Below are 23,054 nucleotides of genomic sequence, written 5' to 3'. Positions count from 1 at the left end.
CCAAAACGCGATAATGATTCTGCATTCTTTAGTCTCAATTGGAACCGAAAGTGGATAATGTAATTACGCTAAACAAATGAACGCAGCAAACACAAAGCGTGTTAACAGTGTGTTAACAAAGTGGGTTAAACATACAGTTAAGCAGCATCACATCACGATTGACAATGTGAGACCAATTTCCTGAGTATGACAGTTCACTAAACAAGTAATTCATATTTAGTCACTTACATTTTAGAAGCAATATTGACTGTCTCTGTTGTTTCAGCAGCAAAAATAGTTCAAAAACCACAGCAGAACCATAACGTGTCAGCCTCATTGCAACACTCAATCGTGTCTTAACTTTAAATGGTGGCGTATGCTTAGCAAACAACCAAACATTTCCGCGCTCACTATTGCCAAACCAATCAAATACGTTTAAATATATATATTTTTAAAACAAACCAAACATATTTTTATTTTTATTCAGGAGTTATACAAAACAATAACTTTTGATAACAGTACCCTATTGATAAAAAAGGGCAAACAAGCAAGGACTGTTGGTTGGTGGGACAATTGAGCTGGTGAACAAGTGAAGGGAGACCACAGGCTCATCCAGGGCCCGGACCCCCAATGCCCACCCTTGGCGCCAGGACTGGCAATAATAAATCCATGATCATTAGGTAAGACTCAGGTTTTTGTGCTGTCGTTGTGCAGCAGTTAAATATTTTAGATGTTTTAAACTTTTACGTAATCATAAGCTCTGAGTGTTCACACATAACTAGTCCTCATTCATTTGCATGGTAGTCTGTAAGTGAGTGTTGTTTGTTTGGGCTGTTTATTATTGGGATGTTGTCAAAAATCCACCACAGCAGCCCCGCAACATTAAGCCCAGCACCCCTCTGATAAAATGAGTTCCTGCGGCTATGTACATGATGATAACGTACTTTATGTCAAGTCCTCAAACTTTGAATATCTTCAGATTATAAGCTTATCTTGTTGTGGATATTTCCTAAAGACAAGCCTTCTATGAAATTGTGAAAAAAATTACATAAAACTTCAAAAACGTAATTTAAATATTCAAATATTATATTATTATAAAATGCCCATCCCTACTGTGAATGTAACCTACTAATAAAACTTTCATGACTTTTTCATTTACACTATTTTAATATAAAGACTGTAACTGAGTGTTTGTACAGATGTGTCTCTCTATGTGAACATGTGCTGTATAATAATGAAGAAAACATTTACTAAACACAATCACAAGAATAATTTGTCATCTCTTTTATAAAACACATCATCATATTAAAGGTATAATCATGTTTCAGAGTGTTTAATACCTGACAGCAGATGTTGATTCATTCTTAAAGTTGATTGGATGATCCATAGACCGATCACTCTTCATAGACACACAACTGAACTCTGGATCTGATCTCTTCTGATGATCTGAACTATAACACACAACAATAATCCAGTTAAACAATTTAACAGAGAACTTGTACAGATGTGTCTCTCTATATGAACATGTGCTGTATAATAATGAAGATAACATTTACTAAACACAAGAATAATTTATCATCTCTTTAACAAAACACATATAAAAGCTATAATCATGTTTCACAGTGTTTTATACCTGACAGCAGGAGATGTTGATTCATTCTTAAAGGTTATTGGATGACCCATAGACGCATCACTCTTCATAGACACACAACTGAACTCTGGATCTGATCTCTTCTGATGATCTGAACTATAACACACAACAATAATCCAGTTAAACAATTTAACAGAGAACTTGTACAGATGTGTCTCTATGTGAACATGTGCTGTATAATAATGAAGATAACATTTACTAAACACAATCACAAGAATAATTTATCATCTCTTTTATAAAACACATCATCATGTAAAAGCTATAATCATGTTTCACAGTGTTTTATACCTGACAGCAGGAGATGTTGATTCATTCTTAAAGTTGTTTGGTGGATCCATAGACCGATCACTCTTCATAGACACACAACTGAACTCTGGATCTGATCTCTTCTGATGATCTGAACTATAACACAACAATAATACAGTTAAACAATTCAACTTAGTGTTTGTACAGATGTGTCTCTCTATGTGAACATGTGCTGTATAATAATGAAGATAACATTTATTAAACACAATCACAAGAATAATTTATCATCTCTTTAACAAAACACATCATCATATTAAAGGTATAATCATGTTTCAGAGTGTTTTATACCTGACAGCAGGAGATGTTGATTCATTCTTAAAGTTCAATGGATGATTCATAGACGCATCACTCTTCATAGACACACAACTGAACTCTGGATCTGATCTCTTCTGATGATCTGAACTGTAACATATAAACAGATTACAGTTAAACAATTCAACCAAGTACGTCCACACGAATTTGCGGCTGACGCCCGAGTTAAAAAATTTGAACTTTGGCGGAATTTCGCGCCGCGTTTACCAATCAGGAGCCTGCTTGCTGCTGTGGTGGCAGCCCCGCCCGGAGTCACTCTCTTGATAAATGCACAATCAACATCAGTCATCTTGTAAACAGACAACCTCATAGCACTTGCACCTCCCACAAGAAGCGGAGTTTTCCTCTGACGCACGTCAAATGATTTTGTCTACTTCCCTCTACACGTGCGAATGCATTCAAACTGTTCAAGCGGCAAACTAGGCGCGGTAGACGCGATTTTGACGTCTGAAACGTGGTTGGTGTAAACTCAGCATAAGAGCCATATATGGTGTTATTCTGATTTTGTACACTAGGTGGGGTATTGAGTTTGGGAAATGTATAAAATAGGTAAAGAGGAAATGCTGCACAGGTGCGGGTAATGAACATACCAGTTTTGACCGTGAGATTGGAATGGCATTGGAAAGCCATATGTAAGATCTGTTTGAATGTATTATTTTGTGAACTCTTTTTAATATTTTAACCATATGTGAAAAAATGAAATATAGAACGTGAGGGTGAAGATATGGACATTGTTATTGGTACGCGAGTCAAACAGCATTTGCTCACAACCTCTGTGAGTGACTGATTGGCAGTCACCGCAACAATCGGACTGGTAACCAGAAGGTCACTGGTTCAAATAGGGCTGTGCAAAAAATCGACTGCGATTATCATGTGCGTGTCATCAGTAAAGCCGGTTCGGTGATTAGTATTAAATCGGCATCAGCTGCTTTCAGATGGAGCGGCATTTATTACACAGACCCATAGTTCACCGAGAAGCTAGGCAAAATCGGGTTCATAATCGAGGAAAATCGACTCCGATTATCTATGCGATTTTGCCTAGCTTCTCGGTGAACTACGGGTCTGTGTAATAAATGCAGCTCCATCTGAAAGCAGCTGATGCCGATTTACTTCTAATCACTGAACCGGCTTTACTGATGATGACACACGCATGATAATCGCAGTCGATTTTTTGCACAGCTCTAGGTTCAAACTAATAATTTCATATTCTAATATTTGAGCTAAAAAAAAGTGAACATTCGAATATTTGTTAATTTAAATTAAGATGTCATTTTTACATTTTTTATTAAGTCTCAATTTAACATCAAGCTTATAATTATCATTGAATAGTTTTAACACACCAATATTATATTATCTATATAGTTTGTTTATGTTGAAAATATTAGCAACAGAAAAAAACTGTAGACCCTATTTAAAATCTGCTTAATCATACAAAATCTGAACATATGAAACAAAACGCAATGTATACTGACAGTATGTGGTTTATAATTCTCTTGTTTATTTCGTTTTACATTTTCTTGATAAGAAAAATTTGCATATAGGCCTATTCACTGAAAGTCTTTTCTTCAGACAGAACAAGCCGACAACGTACAAAAAGCGCTGCTAACTCCTGGTAAAAAACGTGATCTGACAAGAATACCTGCCTTTATAATGATAAATAAAGCAAATGGTTTGATACTTTCATGCCGACTGTTCAGATCCTAAAAATGAAGTGCTTGTTGTCCTGTTTATTACGTGACCGTCATCTGAGGAAGATATTTAGGGGAGACCGAGGTTGGTTGTCACAATTTTCACTCATGCATGAATTGCTCATCTTCAAAAAATCTTTCAGCAGTAATTCCTACATGAAATGAAACTTTGGGGTCTTGGCTTTAAATGTGTATACTTTTTACTTTTCGAGTGTATTGTAACAGGAAGTAATTAACCATCAAAGATACTCTGACACAATGTGACAACCAACCCCAATGTAATTAAGTAATGTTATTGAATTCTGATGCTCACCAGTTATATCATGCAAACTTTGCAGGCCGCCGTGTGCATTTTATACGCATTTGGCAGATATTTGAACTATAGCTTGGGATGTTATTGAACAAAGATTTAGGAACACATAGCCTACAAATAATTTTTTATATTCTGTATATTATAAGTCATTACATATGAAGTAAAATAAGACAAGACAATTCTAATAAAGGCTTAACCCTGGTTTTCTTTTCTCATAAAAAATAGGGATAATAGTATAGCATTTTTAATTTTCAAATGATTATTTTTCAGAAACTAATATTCGAACATTCGTGCACACCCCTAGTTCGAACTGGACTAACTGAAGTGCCCTTGAGCAAGGCACTTTACCCCTGTTTGCTCTGCAGTGATAGCTGCCCAGTGCATACTATTTTAAGTCGCTTTAGATAAAAGCATCTGCCAAATTATTAAATGTAAATGATTACAGAATTTTTATGTGAACTATCCCTTTAAAAAAGAACGTTTTCAATCATCCAGGACAACTTCAAGATTGTCCAAGACAATTTTTGTTTTGTGTGTTTTCCAGCACTGGAAAATTACTCATTCAATTTCCAGGAATTCCAGGACTCGTGGGAAGGAACCCTGTTAGCGACCGCACCAGAGCAAGCACACTTTTGCAGTTCGTCTGGAAATGCATTTTCTAGTTAAAAACAACACTTAACTATTTTCCTATAATACAAATGTTATAAGTGTTTCTATAAAGTAGCCTACCTGCATCCTGGAGAAAAATCTTCATGTGTTGATGTTTGTGTTTGATCCATGATGAAGCTGCAGAGGTGAATCTGATCAATCTGATCTCCACAACTGATACTGAATGAAAATAACATTCAGACACAAAATAAACTTCAAATCAAAGTGAATAAACAGACATTATAATTCAGATAAATCAATCCTGAGTGAGACATCAACCACAACTAGACAACATTACATCACCAAAATATTAACACATTAAATTAAGAGTCACAAACAGCGCAAAACATTCAATAAATAACGCTACAATTAAGATGCATTTTATGAAACTATCAAATAAATATCAAGTAATAAATAGGTCCTTAAGAAAACTGAAGAAAAAGTGAAGAAGTTTTTCGTGACCTAATCTGACTGATTCACATTCTCAAAATCCTCTAACTTTAACATCAACTACGCACGCGACATTACCTGAATCTTCTTTTATAAACCTTATATTAATCCGTTTGATGATCAGTGTGGTGAAGAATCCGCTCATCCCATCCTTGTAAAATGGCGGATGGAAAAGTTTTTTCCTTTTTTTTAATTAAATCCGTACATTTCAAATAACAAACAGGCATGAACATATTATCAATGATATACATTAACAAAAAGACCAAGCAGCATAATTGTAAACAAAATAATAATAACATAAAAACACAAAAATCAAATTATAACGCAGTAAATTAGGTTTCAGGGGAATGGAAAAGTTAAACGCTAAACATTTACTTTTACTTTAAACATGTGACGTCACCGACAAGATGATCAATCGCTTGATGTTTTTCTCCCTCTGCTGGTAGTAAACGAGCATTACAGATTTACATTATTTTTAAACATTATTACAACTAATTTAACAGATTTAACTTATAAACGAGGAGAAATCATTAATGTATTGCGTTAACATTTGTGTGTTTACTTTAACTCATAAAACAAAACACATCAGCATCAACAATGATTAAACTGAAATAAAGGAGTAAAGTCATATGGGTTTGTATTAATCATAGTGTGATGCAGTTCTCATTTAAATGATAGAGACACATTTAGTGATTTATTATAGAGAGATCTTTAAGATGTGTTTACTGTCTAATAAAGGAAGAACAGAGAAATGTTTCACAAGATAAAATAACTGTGTACAACTTCACATCACAAACTCACAACCATCACAACACAAACACTCTTTCATACTTGAGTAAGAGAAACACACATAGAAAGAATGGAGTTGATCTTTTTAGCCTATTTTAGTCTATAGATTGAGCTGTTTTACCCATCATGTATTACAGTAAGTATCATTTAAGTGTTGTTATAGGATGGTTGTATTGTTTGTGTTATCACTGATTGTTATTAATGTTGTGGTAGAGTTAACAATTCACATTTTGAGTTGATGAGATTTGTTTACTGTTAGTGTTACTGAGGTTTGTGTGTTAAGTGTTGAGGTTTATGAGTGATAAGTGAAGTTTAACCGTTCACTGGTGGCTTCCATATTAAAATCAAGAAGTTTTTCTGAATATTAAATTAAACTATGATGAATCAACTTAATAATTCAACCTAAAATCAGAAGTAAATTATTAAACCCTGAAAACAACAACAAACAATCAAATGCACTATGCACACAAATATTAAATCATTCTTACAGTTTCCTTAAGAAAATCAAGTAGCTATGACCTAACTATAGCATAGTTTTATGTTTGTTTATTTATAGTAGGACAGTATCTCAGACTAATTCTGTCCTCCTTTATCACAGACCTCACAAAATGACATTTAATGTCCACATGTTTACAGGATTTTTTGCTGACGCTATGACACCCTGATTGTCTTCATAAACTCTAGATTGATATTTCAGTCCATCAATGTTTTCTAACACTCGTGTACAGTCACAGTTAATGTCATAAACTCAGCTTCACATGTGGACAGTGTAACAGTAGGCTGTCTTTTAGTCTTCATGAGGATCATTTTGTTCATGTTAATGCAGTAACATGTAGTACTTCTTCTATCAATTATATCAGCTGTCCATACAGTGATCTTACAATTAATATCAGTAAAGTTTAGATTATTGAATATGTTTATTTCATGTCACAGAGAGAGAGAGATTCAGAGAAAGATGAAAGAGAGACAGTGAATGACTCGACCTGTTTCACACATAAATTCTGACAGCTTGTGTTTACTCTTAGTTTTACATCAACACTAACAGAAATGTTTTACATCAGCAGGGGTAAAATCATCAGTTTATAAATGTATTAAATATTACTTTTGAGTTCAGGTTTGGTCCAGAATGACTCATTTGATGCAATACAATCAAAGTCCACGAGATGTCGCTGGTGTGCAGACTGTACTGACATGAATGAGTGAAGAATGAAAGCACCATGAGATGTAATGCACATGAGATGAATTGTCCTTAAGAAAATCAAGCATGACTTAACTATAGTTAGCAGTTTTATGTTTGTGTTATTTGTAGTAGGTCTCAGATCTTTGTTATCAGTGTTCACATCAAAAGTCTTCATCTCTGTTGGTATGGAGGAGGATTAGTGTCTAAATGAGCAGCTTTCACATCACAAAGACCTCATCAATACTGAAAGAGCAACATCTGCTTTCATCTGTCTTTGTCTATTTCAGTAAGACATTGATAAACTTCAATAAAAAATAGTCAAAATTTAAATAGTCAGATTTGGATAAAGTTACAGATCAGATCCTGTACTGAATAATCAACTCATACGGATAAGATGAAGTGATGTCACTATTGTGTCTTCTTATTCACCATCAAATTATACTGAAGATCAGACATCTTTATATCCTAATCTGACCATGAGTCCTGAATAAAAATGAAAGAGAAAGTCAATAAGATATGAGATCATCATCAGTGTCAGATGAAGAGATAGAAAAACAAACTATTAGTGCTGTCAGTCAGTGATAGAAATGAAATCTTCAACATAATAAACATGTCAACAATCTGTTTATCACATACACATGAGCTACAACAATACAAAAACACATTTCATCTATTTCCTCTGAATATTTGATGTCAATGTAAGAGATGAATGTATTGATATGTATGTAGTATAATATAATGACACACTGACAGTTTTATGAGTTCACACACAAACAGTAAGAAAATGAAGGTGATGCTTTATTTTAAAAGTCCTGGAGGTTGACAGTCGTGTAAATAAAGAGAAACAGCATCAATGTCAAAGCTCGACAGAGAGTTGTGTGAAGTGTTCATCAGATTTTAAGAGTTAACTTTCTCTTCTTTTTTCTAATCTTCATCTGTATCATTTATCATCTGTACTTTGTGTTTATCTGTTGTGTATATATTGTGTTTGTGTTGTTATTTCTGTCTGTATTCTGATGATTTGATAAATAATGCTTAAAACATGAAATAAAAACCAAGTTGTTATAAAAAGAGTTTAAGATGAACATCTAGTCAAGTGTGCATAACTATAGAGGTGTCGACCTATCAAACAAACCCCATTAACAAACATCATATATAAGCACAGAAATAAGCAATTCATTAAAGGAATTGGTCAACAAATGAACTATTTGAGTACTATTTGTTGCACTTACATGTTGATGGTCCTGAAAAGCTTGTTGAATGTGCTGCACATATACTGGTCCTGGGTCAGGGTCATCTGGTGGTGCCCCCACCTCACCAATGGGTGTGCCATGCTTGTGCGTGACATTGTGCAGCACTCCTCAGGCCAGTATGATGCAGCAAACCTTGTCAGGGCCTTATAACAGCCTCCAAATTGCGTCCCGTCTCATACAGCTGGCATTGCACTGCTCAAACACGACTGGCTTACTCCTGAGCGGTCTGCCAGTTCTCTTTAGAAAGAACCAGTTATCAGGAAACCAAGTGTAGTAAGCACCTGTAAAGGTACGTGTAATGCGTGGCTCCTCACTGTCTCTATTTCCAAATTCTGACCCAACTCAGTGCAGAGCTCCAAGAGTATAGCCCTTGGAAATCTGAAATAAGCCAGTCATCATCGTGGGCCAGAAAATTATTGTGGTCCCTAAAAATTCATTCTCTCCGGATTCGTTCATTGAAAATGTCCTCTAATTAAGCCAACGCTGCCATTGCTAGACGGGTGGCCATTCGTGCCAGCTCCGCCGGACACATCCCGAACAGGACCTCGGGTGCGCCCCCCGGATACGATGGCATACTTCATCGAAGTTCTCACATTTCAGTTAAAATACATTAGAAAATAAAGATTTATTTCTTTTAAGACATACAATCATTGTAGTTTCATTCTTACCTTGAAATGTAACGGTTGCTTTTCTAAAATTGAACCCAAAATATTAAACCTTGATGACGTATGTGGTCGACCAACGAAACTTCCTGAAAACGCACCCGAAAACATGTTCGGGACGTGTCGGGCTGTGCGGAAGCCTTCCCACATCTAGTTTAATTCGCTGTTCTCATAGCGGATAAATAAGGATAAAGATTCCTGTTAGAGAATCAGTCAATGGAGAAGTAATTCCTCAAACTTCTATTTATTATAGTTAAGCAGCCAAGCAATGATAGCCATATATACATTGGTAGGAGTATGGAGAGTAATGATGAATTACGTTGTGGTCTGTAAAATAAACATATAAATGAATAAATCTGTATACATTCACTTCAGTAGTTAAGTTTCAGTTATGTGATTAAAACATCATGTCATGTAAACATTACACATAACTATTAGTTTAGTTAAGTAAATGAACAGTATATAACATGAACTCAAACAGTTATTAAATATAGTGCGAAGCACATGGTTGCACGTGAACATCAGCGTGTACAATGCTAACATGGCTAATATACATATCAGATTACGGCGATCGCGTTGCGATCGTAATTTGCATATATAAACACTGGCATAACATCGAACATTCACAATAGCAGGCACAAGGTGCTAAAGATGTAACAATATGCGTGATTACTCACATATTTGACATGAACGCACAACATGAACGATATCAGAGAGCTCAGCTGTCTGTCACAGCTCTCAGGTCAGTGGCAACTGTTTAATGGTCCGCCGGAAACAAACTATAAAGGCAACAAAGTTCCCTTCCGTGAACGGACTTTATGACATAGCCGCCCCCAATTATCTGTCAGGATAATTGATTCCCTTAAGAAAGTCCGTTTGACTAATCATCTATAACTTGGGGAATCTGAATGAGTTTTACAACTGGGCGAATGTACATCTTATTTCTGACTTGGATTTTAGCTGTTCTAATCCTTCCATCAGCCCCTGCATATGTCTCCACCACAGTACCCACAGGCCACAGAGCTCGTGGAAGTTGATGATCAATTAAAAGTACAACTTGCCCCACTGCCAGCTCTTTGCCATCTGATCTCCATTTCTGTCTACCCTGTTGTTCTGGTAAGTAGTAGCGGATGAAAGCAGTCCAGAAATGGTCGGCCAATACCTGACTATGTCTCCACCTACGTTTCCCCAAGAGTTGGTTGGAGTCAAAGAGGACTTGCGGTAGAGAAGCATCATGGCGCCCCATGAGCAGCATATTGGGGGTCACAGGATCTGGATCTGCAATATCTGATGAGACATAACCGAGTGGCTTTGAATTGAGCATTCCTTCCACCTCCACTAATAATGTTTGCAAGACAGACTCGGGTACAGACTGCTCTCTCAGAACCACTCGCAAGGCTGACTTGACGGATTTAACCTCTCGCTCCCATGTTCCGCCAAAGTGTGGAGCACTTGGTGGGTTATAGCGAAATTGAATCTGCTGTTCAGCCAACTGTTCTTGAAGCTCCTGGGACATTTGGTTAAATGTGTCTCTAAGCTCTCTGTCCCCTCCTACAAAGTTGGTACCGTTGTCGCACAATATCTCAAAGGGTTTCCCTCTTCGAGCTATGAAGCGTCGCAAGGAAAGAAGAAAGGCATCTGTGTCCAAGTGTTCAAGGAGATCTAGATGCAAACATCTTGTTGTTAGGCACTTGTACAAAATACCCCATCTTTTCTCTTGACGGCGTCCTATCTTTACATGAAAGGGGCCGAAGCAGTCTGTGCCGGTAGAGTAAAATGGTGGTTTGAACAGACGTAGCCTAGCGGGAGGAAGATCTGCCATCTGTGGGGTTTGTGGTTTGGCACGCCAAAACTGACAATTGTAACAGGAACGTTGGTGCTTACGTACTGCTTCGCGACCTCTAATCACCCAGTATTTGCGTCGTAGCTCTGCGAGAACTCGTTCTGCACCAGGATGATGAAGCCGTTGGTCTGCATCCTGAATAAGTAGCTTTGTAACATGATGTTTAGGGTCTAGAACTATAGGATGGATAATGTCTGGAGACAAAGCTTCTGCCCTACGGAGTCGTCCACCTACTCTTATAAGACCTGTATCTTTATCATACTCTGGGGCGAGGGAACTTAAGCGACTATCTGTAGGAATGGGGTGTACAGCTGTCAAAGCTTTGAATTCCTCAGGAAAAGAGTCGAGCTGTGCACGTGCCAAAAGAAGCTTTTCTGCCTGAATGTAGTCTGAGGCTTTAGGAGTGTCAGTGTGGGTAGCCGCCCCATCACAGGCCCTAACAGTGGCTTGAACTAGTTCTTTCCAAGTTTTGAACTGACCAAGGTCTGGAGGGATTGAGCCAGAAGCTATTGTGACTACTCCAAGAAAGGATGCTTTTTTCAGTTCAGTAGGTTCAGGTTCAATCTCTGGTGTGGGTGACGATGGCCACATATCTAAGGTTTGAGTCAAGAAACTTGGTCCAGATCTCCATTGGTGAGGACCTGCTAATTCCTTTAAGGTAAGACCTCGGGTGATATGGTCAGCTGGGTTTTGATTTGAGTCAACATATCTCCACCTAGTCACATCTGTCAGTGTCTGAATCTCAGATACTCGAGCCCCCACAAACACCTTGTATCTGCATGACTCGGACTTCAACCAATGCAGCACGGTAGTGGAATCAGACCAGTATGTGATTTGCTGTATCGGAAGAGTCAGTTCAGCCTGTATTACGTTGGCCATTTGGGCTCCAGAAAGTGCGGCGCACAGTTCTAAACGTGGCATGGATAAGCATTTGCGGGGAGCCACTCTGGATCGAGCTAAGACGTAAGCAACATGAACTTCACCTAGTTCATCTGTGGCCCGAAGATAGGCTACTGCACCGTATGCTCTTTCTGAGGCATCGCAAAAGACATGTAATTCCCTGACAGTGGAAGGAGTGTCTGCATAGGCCGGAACATAAGAACGTGGCAGTTGTAGTGTAGTGATGTCAGAAATTTCTGCAACCCATGTATGCCATTTTTCCCGCAAATGAAGAGGTTCAATTGGATCATCCCAGCCTAGGTTATGTTTCCAAAGGTCTTGAATGAGTGTCTTAGCCCGTGTGGTAAATGGTATGATAAACCCCAGGGGATCAAACTGGCTTGCCAAAGTCTTGTACAAGTTTCTCATTGTGGGTTGGACAGTCTCTGCCGATCGGTTCTTATACCCAAGAGTGTCATCAAGGCAGTTCCATTGAAGGCCGAGGGCAAGTTCTTGCATGTCATGACTAGTTTGGGACAACCAGCGCTCGCTGCTATCAGATCTGGCCTCTGGTGGCAGGTGCTTGAGAACTGCAGGTACATTACATGCCCACTGCCTTATTTCGAAACCTCCTTTCATCAGAGACTGACGCAGTCCATCTATTATACCTTTGGCATCACCCTGGTCTGGAGTGCTGTGCAGGCAGTTGTCTACATAAAATGAGTGCTCCACTATGTTAGCTAAGCCAGTCATGGTGTCTTTGTGCTCTTGGGCATGATGCTGTAGGGCGTAAATGGCACAACAGGGACTGCATGTTGTGCCAAAAGGAAGGACCTGCCACTCATAGATGTCTGGGTTAGCTTCCCTATTCATATCCCTCCATATGAATCGTAGCACTGATTTGTCCTCCGGTAACAGACACACCTGGTGAAACATGCCCTTGATGTCACCACTGACTGCAATGGCATGCTGTCGGAACCTCATTATGACTCCAAGCAGAGATGGACCCAGTGCCGGTCCAGGAAGCAGTTGCTCATTTAAACTTTGCCCTTGGTGCTGAAATGAACAGTTAAATACTACTCGGTCCTTCTCATTATGGCACACCATATGATGCGGAATAAACCAGGATTCCTTTGTCTTGTTTGCTTCCTCTGCTGATATCTTGGCAATGTATCCTGCTGATTCCAGCTTCTGAATTTCGGAGCAGTAGGATTCAGCTCGCTTAGGATCCTTTGCCAACCTCCTCTCAATATTTCGTAGACTGGGAATCACAGCATTTTTGTCTGCATGAAGCAAGGTGATAGGTGTACGTCTTAACAATGGTGTAGCATAGCGTAAAACACCATTCACATTTACTCTGACAGTAGCTGACTGTAAAAGGTCATAAGACTGTTGGTCCTGTTTAGACCTAACGATCACCTTTTCATTGTATGGCAAAACATCGATTTGCCATAAGCGTTCTACATGCTGATACAGCTCATCACGGGGTGGAGTTGTGAGAATGTGCAGACATTGTTGTTGACCTCTAGGGGGCTGAATTGGATTCATTGGGCCTTGCAGCACCCAACCAAGCCTGGTACATATAGCAATGGGGCCACCTGGTGGTCCTTTACATACGGGCTGAGTGGGAATCAAGAGATCTGGCATATCAGACCCTATGAGGAGTAAGGGTTGTACCCTATCTACAGGTAGTAGTGGTAGACCTTTTAGATGGCGATATGCCTTCTGCAGTGCTGTCACTGGATAATCATGCTCAGCGATACTTAAACCGGGAGCAGTAAAGGCATTTCGGATGACATACCTCTCTGTGGGTCTGTCAATTGGAGATATTTCAAAGGTTATTGATGCTCCTTTGACTGCGGTATGACTTTGTTGGATTGTCTGTAAAGGAAGAACCTCTGGAACTCCATGTAGTTTCAGCTGCTGAACGACAGGAGGAAGAACAATGGTTCTTTCGGAGCCATCATCGAGAACAGCATGGGCTTCAATCATCTGGCCACCATTGTGCAGAAGTACTTTGGCAACTTTAAGCATAACTTTCTGTGAGCGGTTAGGCCTGTCCAGGTAGATTGGCGTAGATGGTGAACTCACCAGCAGCACAGCTTTCGAAGTGTCCTTTACAGAGTCATGTAATACAGTAAGATGCAGTTCTCTGCAGACTTTACATGGCCGTTTGAGGTTACAGGAGTCCACTGAGTGATTTCTACCACATTTCCAACAACGTTTACCTTCTGTGATCCATGTGACAATCTGGGTAGTGTTCAACCTTTTGAATTTATCACAGGAGTTGAGATAATGTTCTCTGTTGTCGCAATGAGGACAGTAGGGCTTTGGTTTGGAGGCAACTTTAGCCTGTGTATGTTCAATGGGTTTGGCAGCCTTTTCAGAGGTCAAAAGTATAGGTGTCGATCGCTCTCTATAAGGTGTGGTTCCCTTACTCTTCCCATATGATTTTGTATTATCAGGCTGGAACATAGCAGCTGCTCGGCTTGAGATACGTTTTGCTTGTGACTTTGTCTGTAACCAAACTGCCAGGTCAGGAAGAGTTTAGGTTCAATCACTACCAGTTTGGAGAATGCCATGGCTTAGGCAGTATTTTGCAAAGCTGTCTCAATAAGCAGGTGGCATTTTTCCCAGAAGACGATCTACGTGCGAACCACACATAAGCTCATACCCATTTTGTCCTTCCAAAGTTCTTAACATGCCCACTAGAGATTGGACGGATAAGGCAAATGAGTCAAAGGCATTGGAATCACCCATTTTGAGGGGGGGAGTGCTCATTATAGCTCCTAACTCAGACTGTACGAGCTGCCTAGGCTGGCCGTATTTCTCCTGTAAGGCTTGTAAAGCAGCAGTATATGGTTGTGGATGGTGCATATATGCCTTAGCCAGCTGCTGGGCACTAGGGAATTTCAGATGGCTCAACAACACTTGATATTTGTACTGCTCACCAATGTGAGTATGGTAGCTTAAGAGATTGTCCAAGGCCAATTTCAACAGAGCAAAGTCACTTTCAGTGCCACTTTCGAAGACGGGTAACGTAGGGCGTGGGATGCCATAGGCTGCTGCCATTAAGAGATCTGTTCCGGGTTGAGGCATGTATCCTGTGCTGGGAACAGATGGAGGTGGATAAGGTAGAGGATTGAATGTAGGGCTGAATAGGTTGGTCCCTATTTTCCTAGTAGCTGTAGAAGGCTGGGCCTGACTGACAGGTTGAGCTGCTCCATATTGTGGCAAGCTATTTGCATTTGAGGCAGATGTAACGGTTGCTACAGGATGTATAGCTTGTGAGGTCAGAACACTGTCTGTATGTGGTGTGATAAACTGGGTTACTGCTGATTTCAGGGGTGTGAAGTGTTGTAATGGCTTAGGGACTAAAGGGGGCTGATTAACCGTTGGTATGCTCTGACTAGAATAAGCAACATGAGACCCCTTTAAATCTTGACTGACGACATACAAGGGCAATGACGTGGATGAAGCTGAGGCTTGCGAGAGCATGGACTCATGTAATGACTGAGGAGCTTTGGGCGTTGACTGAATTATAGGCGTGGCCCTGAATGCACTCTGTGCCTCTGGAACAGTCTGCTTTACTGATTTTGTTGAGGATACTGGAAAGGGTGACTGTTGTAACATAGCTGGTTGGACTGACCTGGTGTGTAGAAACTGAGGTTGCGGCTGGGTTGAGTCTGGTGATGGTTGAGTTTCTGGATCAATTTGACTCGTGTCAATGCTAAGCAGAGAACTCACCATCTTGGCCACCTCCGGTTCGATTTCTGCCTTTTTTATTTCCGCCGTCTTTCCAGTTGGTTAGTTAAAGCCTCCTTTGCCATAAGAGCCTCTTCCTAAGCAGGTCGTTGGGCATCTTTAGTTTGAGTTTGTAGTTGCTGTAACTCCAGCTTTGCCAACCTGTCCTCCTCCATTTGTTGAACGAGGTCATTGTACTGGCGTTGCTTTATTCTCTCCCCTAGTATGGCTGCTTGGCTGCTTGTAAGTGCAGATGTAGCATGAGTATCAACAATACTGGATTGGCTACTGGATTTAGAATGAGAGCTGGCTCTACTATGGGACGGTTTCCTCGATGAGCTTTTATGCTGGCTGTGAGCATGGGAGGTAGCGATTAGAGGAGGGTCCACAATAGGTGAGTAAACAACTTCATAGTCACCCAGGTAAGCAGGCAATTGATTCTGTCTTTTAGGCCGATCCATTGTATCTATTACATTGCTAGCTGCAGTATCCATATTATTTACTTTTGCTATATCCGGCTCGAAGGACCATCTTATGTGCGGAAGCCTTCCCACATCTAGTTTAATTCGCTGTTCTCATAGCGGATTGTGGCGGGGTGAAGAAGCACACGACACGAGAATGCAAGTAAAAACCCCGGAGGGTGGATTTTATTAGTGGTTTAGTGGGGAAAAGAAAGATAACGTGAGGTGGTTTGGTGCTCGGTGCTTTGTTTCCTCTTCTATGTAAGGCGTTGTGCTGTGTGGGTCCGTGCTCTCCCTTGGTGCTGGGACTGGCGGTCACACACTGCTCTCTGCGGGGGTAAGAGAAACAAAGGTTAGCCGAGTTTTGTGGAGACATCTCTCCCCTCTGTGTTTGTTTGCCAGGTTTATAAAGCTGATGCTTGATGGGGCGCAGGTGTGGCCGCTCAGCCCATAACGAGCAGGTACAGGTGTGACTGCTTGGTTTCCAGGGCGATGCTGATGAGAGCTCGGGACACGTGTCACACTCCCCCCCCCTAAGCGTCGTCCTGTTCCTATGGAGAAGTGGGGAGATTGGGGGAGGGCGGGGAGTGGACCCTGACAGACCTGCGAAAGCTGCCCATATCCTGGAGAGACCATCAGCATTTGCGTTGGCCGTCCCTGCCCGGTGTTGCACGGTAAAGTTGAAGTCCTGGAGCGCAAGGAACCACCGCGTCACCCTGGCATTCGTGTCCTTTGCTCGGGCCATCCACTGCAGAGGAGCGTGATTGGTGACAAGGGTGAAGTGGCGACCGAGGAGGTAGTACCGCAGCTCCAGAACTGCCCACTTGACTGCCAAAGCCTCCCTCTCAACGGTCGCATACCTTTGCTCTGCTGGGGTCAGCTTTCGGCTGATGTAAATCACCGGGTGCTCCTCGCTGGCCTGGCCCTGGGACAGGACGGCTCCTAAACCAGTGTCGGATGGGTCTGTCTGTAGCAGGAAGGGGCGGTTGAAGTCGGGGGCTTGAAGCACTGGTTCCGAAGTGAGAGCCGTCTTTATCCGCTGGAACGCTGCTTCCGTTTCTGCGGTCCAAAGGACCTTCTCTGGCTGCCCCTTCCTGGTCAGGTCTGTCAGGGGAGATGCTAAGGAGGAGAAGTCAGGGATGAAGCAGCGATAGTAACCCGCCAACCCCAAAAAGGCCCGTACCTGAGTCTTGGAGGCAGGCCGTGGCGCGGAGAGGATAGCGGCCACCTTCTTCTCTTGTCGTGTGATAAGGCCCCAACCCACCTGGTAGCCCAGGTACTAAGGCGAGGGCCAGGTGACATTTCCGAGGGTTGGCGGTCAGGCCAGCTTGGCGTAACTCCAACAGCACCTTCCGCAGCCTTTCCAGATGGTCTTCCCAAGTCTCAGAGTGGATGACGACATCATCGATGTAGGCGGCTGCATAGAGCTGGTGTGGTCGCAGGAGGACATCCATCAGCCGCTGGAAGGTGGCCGGCGCCCCGTGTAGGCCGAAGGGAAGGACCCGGTACTGCCAATGGCCATTTGGGGTTGAGAAGGCCGTCTTCGGTTTGGCCTGTTCTGTTAAGGGGACCTGCCAGTAACCCTTGGTGAGGTCAAGTGTCGAGATAAACCGGGCCCTCCCTAGGCGGTCCAGCAGCTCGTTGACCCGGGGCATCGGGTAACTGTCAAACTCTGAGACTTCATTTAGACGCCGGAAGTCGTTACAGAAGCGGAAGGTGCCGTCGGGTTTTGGAACATGACGATGGGGCTGGACCATGGGCTGCGCGATGGTTCGATGACCTCCAATTTCAGCATCTCCTGAACTTCTTCCTCGATGGCGTGTCGCCGAGCCTCTGGGACACGATAAGGCCGCTGCTGGATGATAACTCCAGGTGGTGTGCGGACGTCATGTTCCAAGACGTGGGTCCGCCCAGGCTGGGGGGAGAACACATCAGAAAACTGGCTGACCAGGTGTTGCAGCTCCGACTTCTGAGCGGCCGAGAGTTGAGGGTCCATGTCAACAACCACGGGGGGTGAGTTGGCCAAGGCAGAAAGCTGGGGTCCGGTCCCGACCCAACGCTTCAGGAGATTAATATGGTAGAGCTGGTCCTCTTTCCTTTTACCTGGTTGCCGGACACGGTAGGTGACAGGGCCGACCTTCTCTGTTATGGTGTACGGACCCTGCCAAGTGGCCAGGAACTTGCAGTAAGCCGTGGGGACCAGGACCAGAACGTGGTCACCTCACTGGAACTCCCGTGGTTGGGCTGCCCGGTTGTAGTGTCGTTGCTGAGCCTGTTGTGCCTTGGCGAGGTGTTCCCGGACAATAGGCATGACCCGGTCGATCCGCTCTCGCATGTCCCTCACATGTTCCACCATGGTTCGGTGCACCGCTGGTTGTTGCTCCCAGGCCTCTCGGGCAATGTCCAACAGGCCGCGGGGCTGCCGACCAAAGAGTAGCTCAATCGGTGTGAAGCCAGTGGAGGCTTGTGGGACCTCCCGGACACCGAAGAGCACATATGGCAACATCTTGTCCCAGTCTCGCTTGTCTTCGGCAGCCACTCGCCGCAACATCTGCTTTAGTGTTTGATTGAAGCGTTCAACGAGCCCGTCGGTCTGGGGGTGGTACACTGTGGTGCGGAGCTGTTGGACCTTGAGGAGCTTGCAGAGGTCAGCCATCATCCGGGACATAAATGGGGTGCCCTGGTCAGTCAGTATTTGGGAGGGGATGCCGACCCGGCTACACAGAAGGAACAGTTCCTGGGCGATCGCTTTTGTGGTGGCCTTACGGAGGGGAATGGCCTCAGGGTAGCGGGTGGCATAATCCACGATGACAAGAATGTGTTCATGCCCCCGGGCGGACTTCGGCAACGGCCCTACCAGATCCATCCCAATCCGATCGAAGGGCACCTCAATAATGGGCAACAGTATAAGCGGGCTGGGGGAGGGGAGCGTGGTGACGTCTTTTGGCAGGTTGGGCAGGCGTGACAGAAACGCTTAACTTCAGCCTCCAGGCCTGGTCAGTGAAATCGGTCGCGGAGGCGCTATATTTTTGTTCTGGGCTCCTAAGTGGCCTGCCATAGGGTGTGCATGGGCTATCTCCATCAATGCTTCCGTCTTGGTGCGTGGGACGACCATCAAGAGTTTTTCCTCCCCCCTACGCTGTGCGACACAGTAAAGCAGGCCATTTTTCACCACAAAGTGGGGAATGGGATGGGGTGCAGGTTGAAGCTCCTTCCCTTCTGCGATTCTCACTTGGGCCCAGCAGTGTTTCAATCTGTCGTCCTCGTGTTGCTCCTTGGCGAAGGCCCCAGCTCCAGTCACCTGCTGATACAAATCAAAGTAAAGGTTAGTACTTTGAGGGAGTGACTCACCATCCTTGGGGCTGTCCGAGGCCAGCAACACGGGACGCCGTCGTGGCCTCTTTGTGGTCCTCCGGACTGGGCGGTTCCCGGCAAAGCTGACAGGCTGGGTGATGGCGGCGAGCAGGCGGTCGAATCCTGGCCAGTCTCTACCAAGCAGGACTGGCACTGGCAGGTCCTTGACGAGTCCGACGTCAACTGGCCAGGCGCCGGGTGGCGCAGCGATGGTAACGCGCCACGCTGGGACGTCTCGGGTGTCGCCGTGCACACAGGTGATGGGCAGCATTGCCTTGGTTTCAGCTCGCGGGGGCAGGACAGACGTCTTGATCAGGCTGACGGCACTGCCGGAGTCAAGAAGGGCGAGGAACGGGCGGCCATTTATTTTCACTTCCGCCCGCGGTGCGTTTTCTGTATGCACGGCGCAGCCTGCCAGCCAGGGTCGTCCAGGAGAGCGGGGTGCTTCAGTAGGCATGGGCTCATCTTGCAGCCCGGGAACCGCCGGCCTGTTCACTGGTCGCTGGGTGCCCTCCGGCGTGCGTCGCTCCTGGACCACCCTCCGGGGAAAAGGTGACGCTCGCTCCCCAACCTCCCGGTGTTGGCTGGCCTCCGCCAGCTCGATGGCCTCAACCAGCTCGTCGATGTTGGATGGGTTCCGCATGCCAGCTGCTTGACGAAGTGGGCGGGGCAGGGCTCAAAGGAGGCGGTCAACCACTACACGCTCCGCTACCTGATGCGCGCTGGGATCCCCGGCCAGTAGCCAGTGTTGGGCAAGGCGAGAGAGATTGGCGGCTTGAGTTCGGGCCGGCTGCCGTGAGTCAAAGGCCCACTCGTGGAAAAGTTGGGCAGCGCTGATCGGTGACAATCCAACCCGGCCGAGGATCTCCTTCCTCAACTCTTCATAGGAAGCACTTCGTTCCGCCGTCAGCGCAAAATAAGCCCGTTGCGCTTCCCCAGTTAAGAGCGGGGCCACAATCCGTGCCCACTCATCCTTGGGCCACGCCTCCCGCACAGCAACGGTTTCAAACATCTGGAGATACATCGCTACATCATCATGCGCTGTCATTTTCGGCAGCAACTGTGTCGCCTGGACACGGGGGTCAGGTAGCGGAGTTCGCTGGGCAGCAGCGATGCGGAGCGCGGAAAGCTCACGCTCCGTTTCCCCTTGCCGGGAGGCCATATGCTCCATGATTTGCTGCTGGCGAATGCTCACCTCTGTGAGGTGCTTCAGCAGTTCTTCCATCTTCGGGGGAGGAGCGTCACCTGGGGAAACAGAGAGGGAATGTGAGCCAAAAGAGAAACAAATGAAAAAAATAAAATCTGTCCAAACTAATCCAAGAGGGGAAAACTGAGTGTAAAGGGGTCGTTGTCTGTGTCTTCTTCACTGAGTTGCCCGCATTCTCCACCAGTGTGGCGGGGTGAAGAAGCACACGACACGAGAATGCAAGTAAAAACCCCGGAGGGTGGATTTTATTAGTGGTTTAGTGGGGAAAAGAAGGATAACGTGAGGTGGTTTGGTGCTCGGTGCTTTGTTTCCTCTTCTATGTAAGGCGTTGTGCTGTGTGGGTCCGTGCTCTCCCTTGGTGCTGGGACTGGCGGTCACACACTGCTCTCTGCGGGGGTAAGAGAAACAAAGGTTAGCCGAGTTTTGTGGAGACATCTCTCCCCTCTGTGTTTGTTTGCCAGGTTTATAAAGCTGATGCTTGATGGGGCGCAGGTGTGGCCGCTCAGCCCATAACGAGCAGGTACAGGTGTGACTGCTTGGTTTCCAGGGCGACGCTGATGAGAGCTCGGGACACGTGTCACAGGATAAATAAGGATAAAGATTCCTGTTAGAGAATCAGTCAATGGAGAAGTAATTCCTCAAACTTCTATTTATTATAGTTAAGCAGCCAAGCAATGATAGCCATATATACATTGGTAGGAGTATGGAGAGTAATGATGAATTACGTTGTGGTCTGTAAATAAACATATAAACGAATAAATCTGTATACATTCACTTCAGTAGTTAAGTTTCAGTTATGTGATTAAAACATCATGTCATGTAAACATTACACATAACTATTAGTTTAGTTAAGTAAATGAACAGTATATAACATGAACTCAAACAGTTATTAAATATAGTGCGAAGCACATGGTTGCACGTGAACATCAGCGTGTACAATGCTAACATGGCTAATATACATATCAGATTACGGCGATCGCGTTGCGATCGTAATTTGCATATATAAACACTGGCATAACATCGAACATTCACAATAGCAGGCACAAGGTGCTAAAGATGTAACAATATGCGTGATTACTCACATATTTGACATGAACGCACAACATGAACGATATCAGAGAGCTCAGCTGACTGTCACAGCTCTCAGGTCAGTGGCAACTGTTTAATGGTCCGCCGGAAACAAACTATAAAGGCAACAAAGTTCCCTTCCGTGAACGGACTTTATGACACGGGCGAAACTGGCATGAATGGCCACCCTAGGCCCCAGATCTGTGGACAATTTGGATTTCTACAGAGATGTGTGTATTTTCTATGAGGACACTCTCCGGTCCTAACAAAGCAACGTGTCTTCACATCCCCATCAGACAGCATATACAACACATAGCTATCAGGGATAATTGCATCCTTATGCTGAAAGTGTATTGTTTGCATGCGTTTTAAAGTTTTGACAGTTTAAACTTTTATTTTCCTCAAAGCTGCTGTACAGCCTGTCGTCTAGTGATGGGTCGTCCATTAACGATTCCTTCTATTTGAACGAATCTTTAGTATGACTCAGGAACGAGTTGTCTCGCAGAATGATTCATTCATTTTGTGTGTCTGCGTGACATGTATTGGTTCTGTGCCGGAAAGAGAATTGATTAGTTCACCTGTCGCATCTTCGGGTCCTCCGAGTCATTTGTTCCTTTCACACGGGACAACCTAATGCCAGGAGTGCCAGGAGTGGCGAACCTTTTCAGCATGATGAGCCAAAAAAAGGAACATTTACTTCAAAGAGCCACACAACAAATGTCTCTCACAAGGACTTTTACAATTAATTGCTTATTAGAATTTGTAATTACATACACAATAGTTTTCATGGTTTTGAATGTTTGTATCAGCCTTTCCCTTTTTACTTGACTCAGTGGGAGACCTGACATTCCTTGTTTTCCACAATCTTTGATAAGTCTGGCTTGTATTCAGTTTGTAGTAATTCTTTCACATGTGTGTTAGTCAGGACAGAGCCATGCTTTGATTTCACTTGTTTCGGTGTTGATAAAAGTGATTCACAGATGTAAGTTGACCCAAACAAAGACAATAGTTTTAGTGCTGCCTTTTAACATTGGGATATTTCCAAAACTCCAAAGTTTCTTCCCTTAGAACATGTTTAAGTCTGTCATTTTCAGAAAGTTCAATCATCTCAAGCTGAGATGCTGCTTCATCTTCCACTAAAGGGACTTTTAAACAATGATTCAGCAGTGAATGTGTTGATGAGAATCTGTCCTCAAAACTCTGTTTGAGATTTTCAAGCAGTGTTGCATACAGTGTAGTACACTTGTTTATAACCTCTGCTGCTTGT

The 23,054-nt window shown here is 43.5% G+C and overlaps 2 protein-coding genes and 1 long non-coding RNA gene across 3 annotated transcripts in view; all 3 read right to left on the bottom strand.

Moving 5' to 3' along the window:
• Positions 1 to 23,054, bottom strand: part of LOC129438994 (protein NLRC3-like) — a 469,470-nt gene that overhangs the window by 151,383 nt on the left and 295,033 nt on the right. The gene's annotated exons all lie outside the window — the stretch shown is intronic.
• On the bottom strand, positions 2,225 to 5,559 carry LOC141361379 (uncharacterized). Its single transcript, XR_012367434.1, has 3 exons — positions 5,426 to 5,559; positions 4,979 to 5,077; positions 2,225 to 2,338 (listed from the first exon to the last, which is right to left on the bottom strand). It is a non-coding gene; the product is annotated as an uncharacterized lncRNA (long non-coding RNA).
• Positions 9,375 to 14,428, bottom strand: LOC129418175 (uncharacterized). The gene is made up of 2 exons (XM_073862471.1): positions 9,909 to 14,428; positions 9,375 to 9,558 (listed from the first exon to the last, which is right to left on the bottom strand). Exon 1 carries the CDS (start codon positions 14,426 to 14,428, stop codon positions 10,112 to 10,114), a length of 4,317 nt encoding a protein of 1,438 aa, XP_073718572.1. The 3' UTR covers positions 9,375 to 9,558; positions 9,909 to 10,111.

Source organism: Misgurnus anguillicaudatus, chromosome 24, assembly GCF_027580225.2.
Source record: "Misgurnus anguillicaudatus chromosome 24, ASM2758022v2, whole genome shotgun sequence".
Lineage (NCBI taxonomy): Eukaryota > Metazoa > Chordata > Actinopteri > Cypriniformes > Cobitidae > Misgurnus > Misgurnus anguillicaudatus.
This window is presented reverse-complemented; position numbering and strand designations above follow the sequence as displayed.

Coding starts and splice junctions, on each gene's coding strand:
- LOC129418175 (XM_073862471.1), bottom strand. CDS start 14,428: ATGTTCCAGCCTGATAATACAAAATCATATGGGAAGAGTAAGGGAACC.